Source organism: Zingiber officinale, chromosome 11A (assembly GCF_018446385.1).
Source record: "Zingiber officinale cultivar Zhangliang chromosome 11A, Zo_v1.1, whole genome shotgun sequence".
In the NCBI taxonomy this organism is placed as follows: domain Eukaryota; kingdom Viridiplantae; phylum Streptophyta; class Magnoliopsida; order Zingiberales; family Zingiberaceae; genus Zingiber; species Zingiber officinale.
Genome location: NC_056006.1, coordinates 11,652,758 through 11,665,505, shown reverse-complemented (window position 1 = coordinate 11,665,505; position 12,748 = coordinate 11,652,758). Strand labels below are relative to the sequence as shown.

Here is a 12,748-nt window from a genome sequence, read left to right as displayed (position 1 = left end):
AGCTGCTACAACGTGTAGCAGTTATGGTATAATAGCTGCTATATATTGTAGCAGCTACACCACTTTTAAAAATCAGTATCATAGTGATTATTACATACAATCATAGGAGAGTAAAGCAATAAATTTATTTTAATTTAAAAAGAAAGAGAGAAAAGTTGTTACATATAGATAAGAGATTAAAAAAAATTGATTGTGTCAACTCTCCCATGTTGAATGTCGTTCAGGGTTGCGTATGAAGCGTCAGATAACATATCAAATCTCTCTCGCTCTCTCTCTCTCTATATATATATATATCTAGATATATATATATATATATTTGATAATCTAGATATCTAATTTTTTGAACCGACTAATCCTGTAAGTGATCAACCTGATTCTACAAAAAAATTTCATCGACGACCTGGAAAAATTAGAAAGCACTTACAAAAGCATATCTAGATGATCAACATTCTTAGATCCGTTTTACACTGGAAAAAAAAATCTCTTACAATACATTGCAATCAAGATTCAAAACTTAGATCCTTAATTATTTATAAAACTATTCTTATAGAATATATGAGCAGAGTAGAATGTTCCCGATCACAGAGATTGGCATAGAGTAGGTGAAGGCCACAACCCGATTGAGTGAGTTGGCTTTTTTACTGAATTGATATACACGCAAGAAAAAGAGGCAACAGAACTTCATGGTCAGAGAAACCGAAGAGCGGCAGCCAATACCCACCCCATAGCATGGGCGAGCTTGAGCTCAGCATTGAGCCAACTCGTGCAGTGGCCTATGCTACGGTAGCAAAGGCACGTCACACCATTCAAACATTAAAGAGCGAAATGACTCTTTTCTTAGAACTGAAGATATTGCATCCATGGGAAGGCTTTCCCTTAGCGAAGTGCTGGAGCAACAAAGTCGAGCACATATTGTGACAAGACACTATTGTCGCTGAAGATCAAGATCACAAAAATGTTACTACTGATCCAGAAAACCAAATTCAATGTTTTCTAGATTAAAGAATCTGCTGGATAGCCATTGTAAGTGGCTCGTATAAAAAAAATCGATCTTGTAACATCAAGATGTAAACAGGAATCTCCAACTAAAATGATCAAATTACTCTAGTGAAAACCGGGGTAACCCATCAGTATAAGACAATTCACCTCCACTTCTCTCTGAGCTCCTTTTTCTCAGATAAGAACCATGTCACAAAAATGGCAACAACTAGTGCAACGATCGTGATGAGTAGAAGAGCATAGCTGAAGTCTTCAGTAAGGGAATCGTATGTTCTTGATGGAGCAATCCTGGTGAAGAAGAGATCTACGCCGTAGCAGAAAACAAGTGTGGTTGACTCCAACTTGGCAGGGACAGTCACTATGTTTCTCAGGCCTTCCACTTGAAGAGAATGCGTAGCGTAAGACTGCGATAAGATCTTCAAATCAATGATCCATGCTTTGTAGATTGTAAATTATCTTATTTGAAATATTACACAGTTGATATGCAGGTCAAGTAACAATCAAATTCAAGAAGTAAAACAAGTAGAATAATGAAAAACTTGAATTTCAGATAGTCGCATAGTAAGAGACGCGATCAGAAGCATATAGATGGCAGCATAAAAACACACACTAATAAGACTAAACAATCCAACTCGAACTGGTAGGGTAATCAATTAGTATATACTATAAAAAAAAATAGAATTCCATATAAGGTATGGTTATTATTTGCAAAGTAACAAAGAAGAACAAAATAATGATGTGGTCTGAATATTGATTACGCATTACAGTTTACCCGCATTAATACATAACAATTTTCATTAACTTTACAAACATAAAATTCAAAAATTCTTAAAGATTGGAAACCCTTTTAAAAAACAAAAAACAGAAGACACAACAAGATATCTGAACCAAAAAAATTAGATTCCAAATTCTATAATAACAATAGATTGGAGTTTGGATTTAGGTATTTAAATACCCTAAATGACAACAGATTAGAACAAGTTTGTCTTAAAACCTAACTTCACCCATGGACACCCATATGAAATATCCATCAGTACCCTTATAATAGATAAAAGCCTTAATGCATGGTGATCAAGTGCGTTTGCAATGATGACAATTTAACATAACCAAAACCTCAATAATATTCTCTCTATTAAAGTCTCATTATCATCGTCATCCAGCTATGTTGTCCCAACTGTTTGGAGAAATCCACAATAAATTTTCTCATCGCTTGAGCTCAATGTAAGGTTGTACTGTAAGTAATATTCAAATAAAGTTATTTTTTACTATGCTGAATAATATTTTCTTTGGTCTCCCTCCACGTATTCCTTTCAACTCTTATTGCAGCAAAAGATTCATTCAGTGCGAAGTTTGAAAGTTTGTTCCATGGTTTTCAGATCCTGAATGAAACAACAAGGAGCTAGTGGTGCTATAATAGATTATCAATGTCGTGTTGGCAAACAATAATCATTAGAGGAAAAAGAAGAAAAGTGGCAGAGTGAAGCGGAAGAAAGGAAATAGTTACGAAAGAAAAAAGGAGAAGTTGCGGAGCAGAGGGAGAAAAGAAGATGCAGTGAGTGCTTATCTATCTCGCTTGCACTTGCATTGCTATATCTCCAAAAACAAAGATGAGGAATCAATTGTACATTGTGTCTACTAGTGAAATCACATGTTGCCCTACCGGCTGCATCTCATTTCAAAGAACAAGATGAGGCATGATGAAACCTAGCTGATAACAAGGAAGAACACAGTTGTGTATCTGCTTCTAGCCTTGAAGAGGAAGATGAGTTGGTGAGTTGACCCTCAAATGGAATGAGGAGCATCATTCACATAACTTCTCTTTAGAAGTGGTTCCAATGTCAGGTTTATGACAGTTCTAGCCAGTTGATGAATGAGATGATTCAATCATGACAACAGAGACATCAATGTTTTAGTATGTGGAGTTCAGTTTCTTATCATCATTTAAATTTAATAGGCAACAGGGCATAAAAGAAAATTGGAGAAGAGAATTGACAAAAAAAACAACCTGAGGAATGATTGGCAAAGAATCAGTCAACGGAATGATCCCTTCTTCCTTCTCTGCCGGTGTAGGATTGGCAGAACGCCTGGGATCCAGAAACCGTTTATCAAGTGCCAATACCTGAAATATAACAAGGAACAAAGTTGATTGAGAGACCACATTGATTCCTAAGAAAATGTTGAAAAAAATTCTAAAACAGACATTCTTGAAAACAATTGAGAATATTTTTATGTTCAAGAGTACTCTCTAGATGCGTAGACGATTGAGGCTGCAATGATTATACTAACCTGATCACTTACTGTACCAATGAGAAGTTGTTTGGATGTTATGCCCTTTGCTGTGGATGTCACTGCCATGGATTTTACAGAGTGGGTGAAAAAATACGACTGTGATTTGACAATCACATCAGGTCTAGTGTATGAAGAAATAGGTGCTGTCAAATTATGCTTTCCCAATACAAGCTTCCAAACATCTCTATTGTCCTAATGAAAGACGTGAAACATGCAAAGAAAGAAAAAAACACTCATAAACAGGAGCAAATAATGGAAGTAAAACATGTTAAATATAAAGGGAGACATACTGAACGGGATTGATCATATATCTCAATAACGGACATCTCATATCTGTGTGCTCTAAGATTGAAGTAGTGGTAGACGACCCAATTCTCACTCATGACCTTCAAGAGAAAGACCAAACAATACAAGTGTCAAGTGTATAGTTGCTCAAGATCATAATTTGGAATGCAGATAGATAAAGAAAAAAAATACTCCCATTGAAAAATAGTATCACTTACAGCATGAACAGGACCTTGTGCTCCATGGTGAGATACACGGTGCAGAATACGCCCACTGACAGTATCAATTAGGTATGCAAATAACCAAGCTTCTTCAGGTGCTGCAGAACCAATGTACCCAGCAGCTCTAGGAGTGACGGTAGCAACAAAAAGTATATTCTTAGACACATATTTGTACATCACATCCTGATCTGCTGTAACCTTTGCTTGAGTATGAACTATCTGAAAAAAAAAATCATTAATTCACATGGTACATAAACAACTAAACAAAGTCAAAGTGATAGGACAAGTTATACCTCATTCATTTTCCTTGTTGCAGTTGCAACAATCTTCTCAGACTCAGAAGGAATGATAATGGACCATAATTCATTAGCCCGAAAGACAAACTCATTTTCAGTGCTTTCAAGTGAATATCCTCTAATTATGTTTTGTTCTTTGTCAACCAAATACCAGTAAGTATTTGGAATCTCATGGTGGAAAATTTTCAAACATTCAGATGTTCTTGGGTATAGATGGGCATCTAAGTTCGCATCTATTATCAGATGGAGGCGTTGTTCTGTAGAATCTGTTAAAGGCAAAGGCATTATCTGTCTCACAGAGTGCTCAAGCATTAAAGACTTCTGTACTTTCCCAGTGTAAGAATCAATTATTGAGAAGAAACCAGGTGCATCAGAGCTATGCCCACATCTCCCAGCTACAAGGACACTTGGATTCTCATGCATTGCATGATGATGAGGAATCTGCCACTGCAATAGACTTAAAGCAGCAGGATTTCTACATGTTTCAGATCTATGATAAGTGGAAAGTAAGACGGACCAAACAACACGACCATCTCCAGTGTGCAATGCCAGAACTTTCCCAGCTCTAGTTAGCACAATAATTAGCTTTCTAAATCCATTATGATCTCGTGTCATCTTACTTTTCTGAGAACTCTTTAGCCTAATAGCTTGTATTTCAGCCACCTCTTGAGGAGTTGCAAGCATGAGCGTACCTTTGATTTTGAGAAAATGGCCCTTTCACAAGCAAACAAAGGAGAGATGATCCATTTAGTTTTCAGTCGAGTATAATTAGTTAAACCACATACATCATGTAATTTATGAAAAAGGTGTTTTTGCAATTATATATATGCATTAGAAACCACAAAAGATATAAATAGGAAGAAATAGAATTTAATCTGCCTATATAAATCTGCATAAATATCACAGCAAACAAGCCAATTAAAAGGAAAAAAAAAATGTAGGTAGTTGCCAATCTAGATTTTACCTGCACAGATACTAATGATTTAGCTTGTATGAAAATGTCTGAAAGAATGAACAGAGTTAATAAGCTCAATCCATTGAATGGCATGGCTGTGATGCAACAAAATGTTATGTGGTGCCATGTCGAACTATCAACTTGTACAAATAACAGGTAGGTTAACCAAAAGTTCAGTTGCCTAGATATGTTACATAGGAGAAAGTGCATGTATAGATTTGCTTTCACAATAGAAAATCTAGGGTCGACCTCTAGAATCTCTAAAATTCAAGTCAGATTTAGCAATTAGAATTCAAAAAGAAATTCAGTCCATGTCATTCATATCAAGATTTCAAAAAGGATCATTCTCGAATCTTCACACAGATAAACAGTTCTGTGAGCTAGGCATCCCTTTTACATAGCTAAAATCATTAAAAATTAATGTACCTAACAAAGTTAAATAGTAGCCAAGCGTACCAACCAAAAGAAAATTGGACCAACTGAATAGCTATTCAAAAGTCTTAACAGTTGAAATTTCTAGAACGTGTTCAAAATTACCTTAAATTTTCCAAGACCTTTCTATTCCCACAGGCAGGCACAGATGGCCTTCCACTAAACTACTAGTGTCACCAAGTGAAGTCCTATCATTTCTTGCTCAATGGAGGATCAGTTGGATCCAATGGGAGGTCTTAGGAGCATATGAGAAAGTAAAGCACTATCAAATTTCTCTACTGCAAAGTAAGGTGAGCTAAGAAGTGTCAGAGGTGTAAGAGGAAGAAAGGTCAAACCCAATACTGGTTCTGTAACTTATTAGATTAATTTTACTAAATCAAGTATGCATTAAGAGAATGTAGTATCCTCCCAAAATTCATGTTTCTTTTTTCTTTTGCTGAACTAATTGTTCCCTATTTAGATTACTCACTAAAAATCGATTGTACCATAAAAGGAAGTCTGAACCAAAGAGCAACACTGAAACAGGTATTATAAGTTATTTGACTAAAGTAGCAGGAACAACCCTTGCCATGCTAAAAACATTTAAATAGTATTAATGTAAAGCTATAATAAAACTTAGCAATTTATCCAGGGAAATCACACTCCACAGACCACAGCAGATGATCCGCAATTATGGAGGGTTTTTTTTTTGCACAATTATTGTTAAAGTTTCCACAGACAGTGTGATATATGGCAATGATTAGTGAACTATGGTTTTCAAATGTCAAAAGTGTACCTTCAGCCACTCAAAAAGGTTGTGTTCCACCCTTGCAACTGAAACACCTTCCTTCTCAACAGGCAATTCAGATGTAGTGGATTCAACAATAGATGCGAGCCCATCTTCCCTACTCCAGACAATCTCCCCTTGTTGTACCAATAATAGTGAGTGATCTTCCATAATTACCAATACCCGAAAGCCATGAGTTCTATCAGTTCGAGTATAAATATTAATGAAAGCCTTCTCGACATTTCCCCTGTGACTGTCCAACTGTAAGGTTTCCTTAAGAATCTCATTTGTCAAATCATTATTAAATTTCACCTTTAAGCTAATTCTAGATCCATCATGCTGCAACATTGCAAAAGCTTCTTGTTCCTTTGATAGAGAGAGAGCATTACTTATTATGACTGATGGATGGTTAGTTTTTTCAGCAACCTCCAGCTGATTAATGCCTTTAACTCTTAACAGAATGATTGATGATGAAGTACTGATTGCAAGCATGCCATTGAGCTTGGGAGGCAATAATCTAGCCTTTCCAACAAATTCAGGAACAAGATCGACGAAGTGCATCTGATGGAATTCAATAATTCCATTTTTGAAGCTTATGGAAATTAAGGCCGATCTGCTTGCATCTAATGCAACAATCATATCTTCAAAAACAAGAGATGCTTCACCACAAAAACCACCTTTATAAGAATTTCTGATTTGCTGCAGCACCTCCCCAGTTTTGTAACTGATATGATATGCAGTAAATTCAGAGGAACCAACAAATCCTAAAGCATAAATGGTATCACTATCTTGAGACCGAGAAACATGCTGAATTGCTAAGCTGCAACAACATACACAGGAATGCAAATCAAACTTCATAAATATATAAAGTAGACAATTCAAAAACAAGATCTAGAAGTAGGAACATACTCATTGACAGAAAATTCTTTTCTCCAAACAACTTGACCATCGATGCTTGATACAGCATAAATTGAAGATCCACCAAATACAAGAATCAAATTATCTTTTCCGGTATTCATGTTCGACTGCATGTTTATTGTTTTAAATTCAATTTCAAAAGACTAGTATGTCTATCATTCATGTTATCCGGTATTAGATACTAGATATCACACAACTTTACTTACTGGAAGATACAAGAAAGATTCTGTGTTTGTCGATTCTTGAAGGATGGCCTCCCATACTATTTGACCATCAGGAAGGTTCCATGCCCTTAATATGCTCCCTCCCGAGGAAAGAGTAATAACGTCTGAAAGACAAAAATCAAGAATATCCTAAATAGATATCTCATACTCAGCCATTACATGGTTCATGTGGATGAAAAATTAAGTCAGAATGAGAAAACAACTTTATTCTCACTTTTTCCATGATAGGATAAGAAATTCAGATGCATTAACAATCACAGTGCACCAACCAAAAGTATCAGGTCATCCTTCTTATGCTGGTTTCAGTCCGGGCAAATAATTACCAAAACGACACCAAGAATTAGTTCTAAGGGTCAAAAAGAAGGTTTAGGGCTGTGTTTCCTACAAGGGAAGAAACAACTAGGGTAGGGAAAGAAAGAGGGTGGGGAAAAAATACTTAGGGAAAAAATAGAAAATATTTTCCCTACTTTGGTTTCCTAAGGAGGAAAGAGAGAATGCAAATCTCCCTTCTCACCATTAGGAAAGAAGAAAGGAAACATTAATTTCAAGAATAAATTATTTGAAAACACAAAAAAAACTAATTTCAAATCGAGAAAAAATCATCATTTTGTCAAACTGGGGACTAAATAGTTCCCTTTCTGCATCCTTCTCTACCTCTGTTTTTTCCCAAGCAAAGAGTGGAAAAGGCTAAAAAATGGTATGGAAAATGGAAAAGATATCACCACAAATAATAACCAACTTTCAAACAATGGTGGTACTCAATTACAAGATAAAATACTTTCACCCTATGTTCTTTGAAATAGCCATGTAATAATAATGGATCCCAAAATAACCCAAATCCACTAACAGCCTAATCAAAAAATCCAATCAAGACTAAATATCAGCAAGGGAATCATAGATTCACAAACAATAAGCAAACCAGGGTTGGATAGCATACCATGAAATGTGTATTGCACTCTTACTTACATTCTTTATTGAGTCACACGGGAATTTTGCAATAATTAGTCTTGACTATATGATTTGCTATTTGAGACATTCAAGTCGAGAAAAGCTCACACAGTCACACCACAAATGGTTCCAACATGACATGACCAAAGATGACTAAGTTGATATAGTTACAAGACAGTGGACTAAAAGAAACACAAGCATATGATTGCTACTAAAAAAACAATGACGGCAGAAAATTTTGTAAAATTCATGTAGAAGGTAGACCTTACTTTTTCAGCCTAGGTAAAGCATGACATAGACGTCAACAATATTCTTGATTACACACTATTAGATGGGAAATAAATTATTAAATTCCAATCATAAAGAAAAATTGCAATGTGTCATTACATTTATGGTTGAAAAACCAAACGATCCACCTCCAGCTGTTGCATGATGAACCAGATATTGTGGAATTGTAATCACTAACTAAGCGTAAACATGTCCCCCATATCACATTTCATTTCAGTCCCACCACATTGACCACATAAGATTTGAAAATAAATAAATAAACAAGCAATTTTCCTCTCTCAAGGCTTTCTTGAAACTGAACTAAAATGCATTGTAATGGGTCCAATTTGAGCCAAGGAAAAGCCATAAATTTAGGTATTATAACCCTCAATCCCTCATCGCGTAGTTGAAGCATGACCCTCAAACTCACAGAATGCTCCCTGTATATGGCTTCAAAAGCTCTTGAATCATGCATCATCCTTGTAGGTGATAGAATGGATCATCTATAAATCTTGATAGTTTATAATTTCTGTTTTTCTCCCATGCTAATGCAGCCAAGGGTTCACTAATTGAGCCAGCTTAGTTTATTTCTTGACTAATTTTAGTCTCAAGAGTAAAAGGGGTTCATTTGCATCATCTGGATACTAAGATTAATGATTGTGAAAATTTAGCCTATTTAGCCTCTATAAAGTTTAGTTTCTTTCTTGCCTCAGACAATAACCTGGGTTCATTTTTATTGTGTGTATATGGGTATACGAAGCTATTACATGCAGAATGAAAGCATATTTGAATAAAATTAAATTTCACTACTTATGTTTCCATACACCAGCATGAGTCCATCTCTGTTATATTTATTCTTTGTCAAAGAAAAAGTTTATTGAACTAGAATTTAGTTGGGCTTAAGTATAAATTAGGATTCTAACCAAGATTATGATTTTAAGAAAGGTTAAAGATGTTCAAGGGTTACATTCAGAATGAATTAGTTTCTGGCATATTTGTGCATGGAAACTATTTGTAAAAATGATGCTACATAATTATCCAGAATAATCAAGGATGAGTTGGTGGGGGTGTGCAATTATGTAACATACAAGGCATCATTCCTTCCAGGACTTAAATTGCCATTTGGTTATCTCATACAAGGAACAAACATCCAGCAATTACAGAAATGAAATTGACAGTTGATGATTCCATCAGTCACCTTTGGCCTGACATCTTATAAACATAACAATCCATAGGAAGAAATTTTATTAGAGAACTAAGTTCTTAAAAAATGTAATTTGATTGAATTTGCGAACCATAATTAGATACAGTTTTTAATGGAATGTTTGTAAAATCCTTGTTAGCTATTATGAGTTACAAAATTTCTGCATTGTGTATAGTATTTAAATAGAATCTCATAGTAGTTTACAACATCATCAAATTTGATGAAGGCTGACAATAAAACAAGGAAAAACACTTGTCATTCTAACTAAAAGGGTGCCTGCTTGGTGCCACCAACTTTAAGTCCAAGATTGTGGCAAAGAACATATGCATCTCAGACCAAAATTTCCCAAATAGACAAGAAAATATCAAAGTACAAAAACACCCAAGCATAAAGCTTGCAAGCATGATGTCACTTTTTAAAAACAATAAATAAAAAGTACAACAATATCAAAGGTGCAAATTCAAAGATAACAATCAAAACACCAAATCATCAAATAGGTTAAGATGATTACATTTCCCAAGAGCAATGTCAATTTGGTCAATTTGGTCATCTTTTCCAAGAACATGCCTCCAAACTGCAAAATTCAACCGATTGTAATTAGTATGAGAGAAAACAAATAATGATTGTCATAAGTAATAAGTTACAACAACACAAACTTACATACCTATGTAACAGCAACACAAACAAATAAGAACCTGGGTGCTTAACAAATTAAAATTCATAACAGAGAAACAACTTACATATATTGCCTGTACGGAGATCAAGAGATGCAAAAACATTCTCTTCAGTAGATACTACAACACGTTTTCGCCCTGTCTTTTGAGTGTGGAATACAGCATGTTTTACTTTTCCAATGTACTTCTGATGCCTGTAGTGTTAGAACAAGCATCTTAGTTTACTGAAAGAGTGACAACAAATAAAGGAATCATTGTTTGGCCTAACACTACTGTCACTCACAATGTTTGAAGCAACAGAAAGCATAATTGGAAGAAATATCATACTTAATAGTAAAAGACACCAACAGATGATCTAATGCTTGAATTGATATGAGAAGCAATGGAGGGTGTGTCGGGTCTTAAATAACCAAAAATCCCTTAATGTCACATGGTTTACTGTAATTTCCCCGTCCACATCCAACATTCATTTCTTCAATTTATACAAACTTACCATTCTAACCAGATCACTTGGGAGAAAACAGTTAAGTCATTTCTGTCTGTTCTTCCACTAATAGAGCTGTCTTTTCTTTCCCAAATATTCAGAAAGGATATAACCTAACGGATAACACAAAGTAATGACCACGAAAATATTGCAATTATAATTCCGGTAGTGATAATCAAAGAAGAATATCCTTGACTTCAATTCCATTTAAACAGAACCGACCAAAACCATATAGAGCACTGTACAAACAATAAATACATCTAGAACCATGCAGGGACACAAAGAATATCTTACTAAAATTTCATCAAAATTGGACTCGATCATCTTTAATCAGGATATGTATATGCATATTCACTGTGAGCTTCAAAATCTCCAAGTTCAAAAAATAAACGCATCGAAAGATGAAGATCCGGCAGGAAAAATTATTGGATGAACATACTGAACTTCTACAGAACACCTTTCAGTTGGTTCAAAGAAACAAAATTGCTCCGATCAAGTAAGCAAAGGGAACCATAATTAAGGCGCGATCCAGAATTTGGGAGAACAAAGGGCGAAAAACAGCTGAAAACGATGACGACGGAGAAGGGAGAAGATAACGATAGGGCGGATCTACCGACCAATCTGCCAGTCCGACTTGGTCTTCGTAAAGCGCCGATGAGAACGTAGATAGGAGGAGGAGGGTGAAGACCCGTAGACAAGCCCTAATCGCCATGCCCGTCCACGGCCGGGGCTCCAACAGATCTGCAAACACGGAGTCTCCTTCCAAAGGCGACATCAGTATCTTTACTAGTCCCCTAACGTCAGCATTGTGATGGGCCTAACAATGGCCCATATAGTTACCGAGCTATTACTGAGCCATACAAGTACTTGGCATTTTTTCCAAATTGTTATCCAGAAACGATGATTCAATCTCTAACAATAATAAATTTATCATAATTTTTTTTTTTCAAATAAGACCCGTGACGACGAGAGGATATTAGAATTGTGGACTATTCATTACCTTATTTTTTTAATTTATCCTAATAGTCAAAAAAAAAAAATATTTATGAGACCTACTCGATGATTTTAGATTAATTGAATTTATTATTTTTTTCTATTTTTTTTATGAGAATGATAGTTTATCTAAATTTTAATAAAAAATAAAATATAATGGATACATGTATATTTTACTGTCAAGTATACTTGACAGTGATAATGAGGGTCAGAAATTGTCAAATTTTTATCTTAATATTTTTTTTTAAAAAAAAAATCATATGCACGTACAAAAATATATTATAGAATTGAATCCAGAGAGCATCAAATAAGGACGCTCCAAAGGACCATTTCAATTCTTTTATATGCCAGCAGGTCAAAGTCTCAGTTGAATTATAGAGATTTTTTTTAATGGATGATTAATTTAAAATACTGATTGATGGATCATCTACAATTGATATAGGATCATTCCATGTTAAAGTCCAATATAAATTTTTAAATTTTAAATAGATATAATTTTTGAGTTGAAATTTAGAAATAGGCTATGTTTATCGTCGTGCATGTATAATTTAAAATCTTACATTTGTTATCTGGGAGATAGTAACCATCAAATTTTGGCATGTAAACCCTTTTTTAGGTATTTAGGATAATTTCATATTTCTAGTATTTTTTAGAGAGGATTTGTCTTGATCTGCATTTTGATTTGAATTAAGATCGTTAAGTTAATTACTTTTTGTTTCGGATAAAAATCTATTTCCTTTCTTTACTAAATTGAAATTAAGATATGTTAATTATAATTATTGTAATTTCTTTT

The 12,748-nt window shown here is 34.7% G+C and overlaps 1 protein-coding gene across 1 annotated transcript; it reads right to left on the bottom strand.

The window, feature by feature from the left end:
- Positions 1–935: 935 nt before the first annotated feature.
- LOC122030988 (ER membrane protein complex subunit 1-like) lies at positions 936–11,752 on the bottom strand. The gene is made up of 12 exons (XM_042590034.1): positions 11,580–11,752; positions 10,545–10,672; positions 10,316–10,378; positions 7,368–7,489; positions 7,153–7,268; positions 6,253–7,063; positions 4,088–4,804; positions 3,792–4,013; positions 3,579–3,674; positions 3,286–3,480; positions 3,005–3,118; positions 936–1,403 (listed from the first exon to the last, which is right to left on the bottom strand). The coding sequence occupies exons 1-12, from the start codon at positions 11,735–11,737 to the stop codon at positions 1,143–1,145; spliced, it is 3,003 nt and encodes a 1,000-aa protein (XP_042445968.1). The 5' UTR covers positions 11,738–11,752; the 3' UTR covers positions 936–1,142.
- Positions 11,753–12,748: the final 996 nt, after the last annotated feature.

Bases quoted from the DNA above. Each gene is read 5' to 3' on its own strand.
- LOC122030988 (XM_042590034.1), bottom strand. From the start codon at position 11,737: ATGTCGCCTTTGGAAGGAGACTCCGTGTTTGCAGATCTGTTGGAGCCC. The intron at 10,673-11,579 runs GTCGGTAGATCC...CTAACACTACAG, and splicing joins CAAGTCGGACTGGCAGATTG to GCATCAGAAGTACATTGGAA. The intron at 7,064-7,152 runs GTATGTTCCTAC...ATGTTGTTGCAG, and splicing joins AAAGAATTTTCTGTCAATGA to CTTAGCAATTCAGCATGTTT.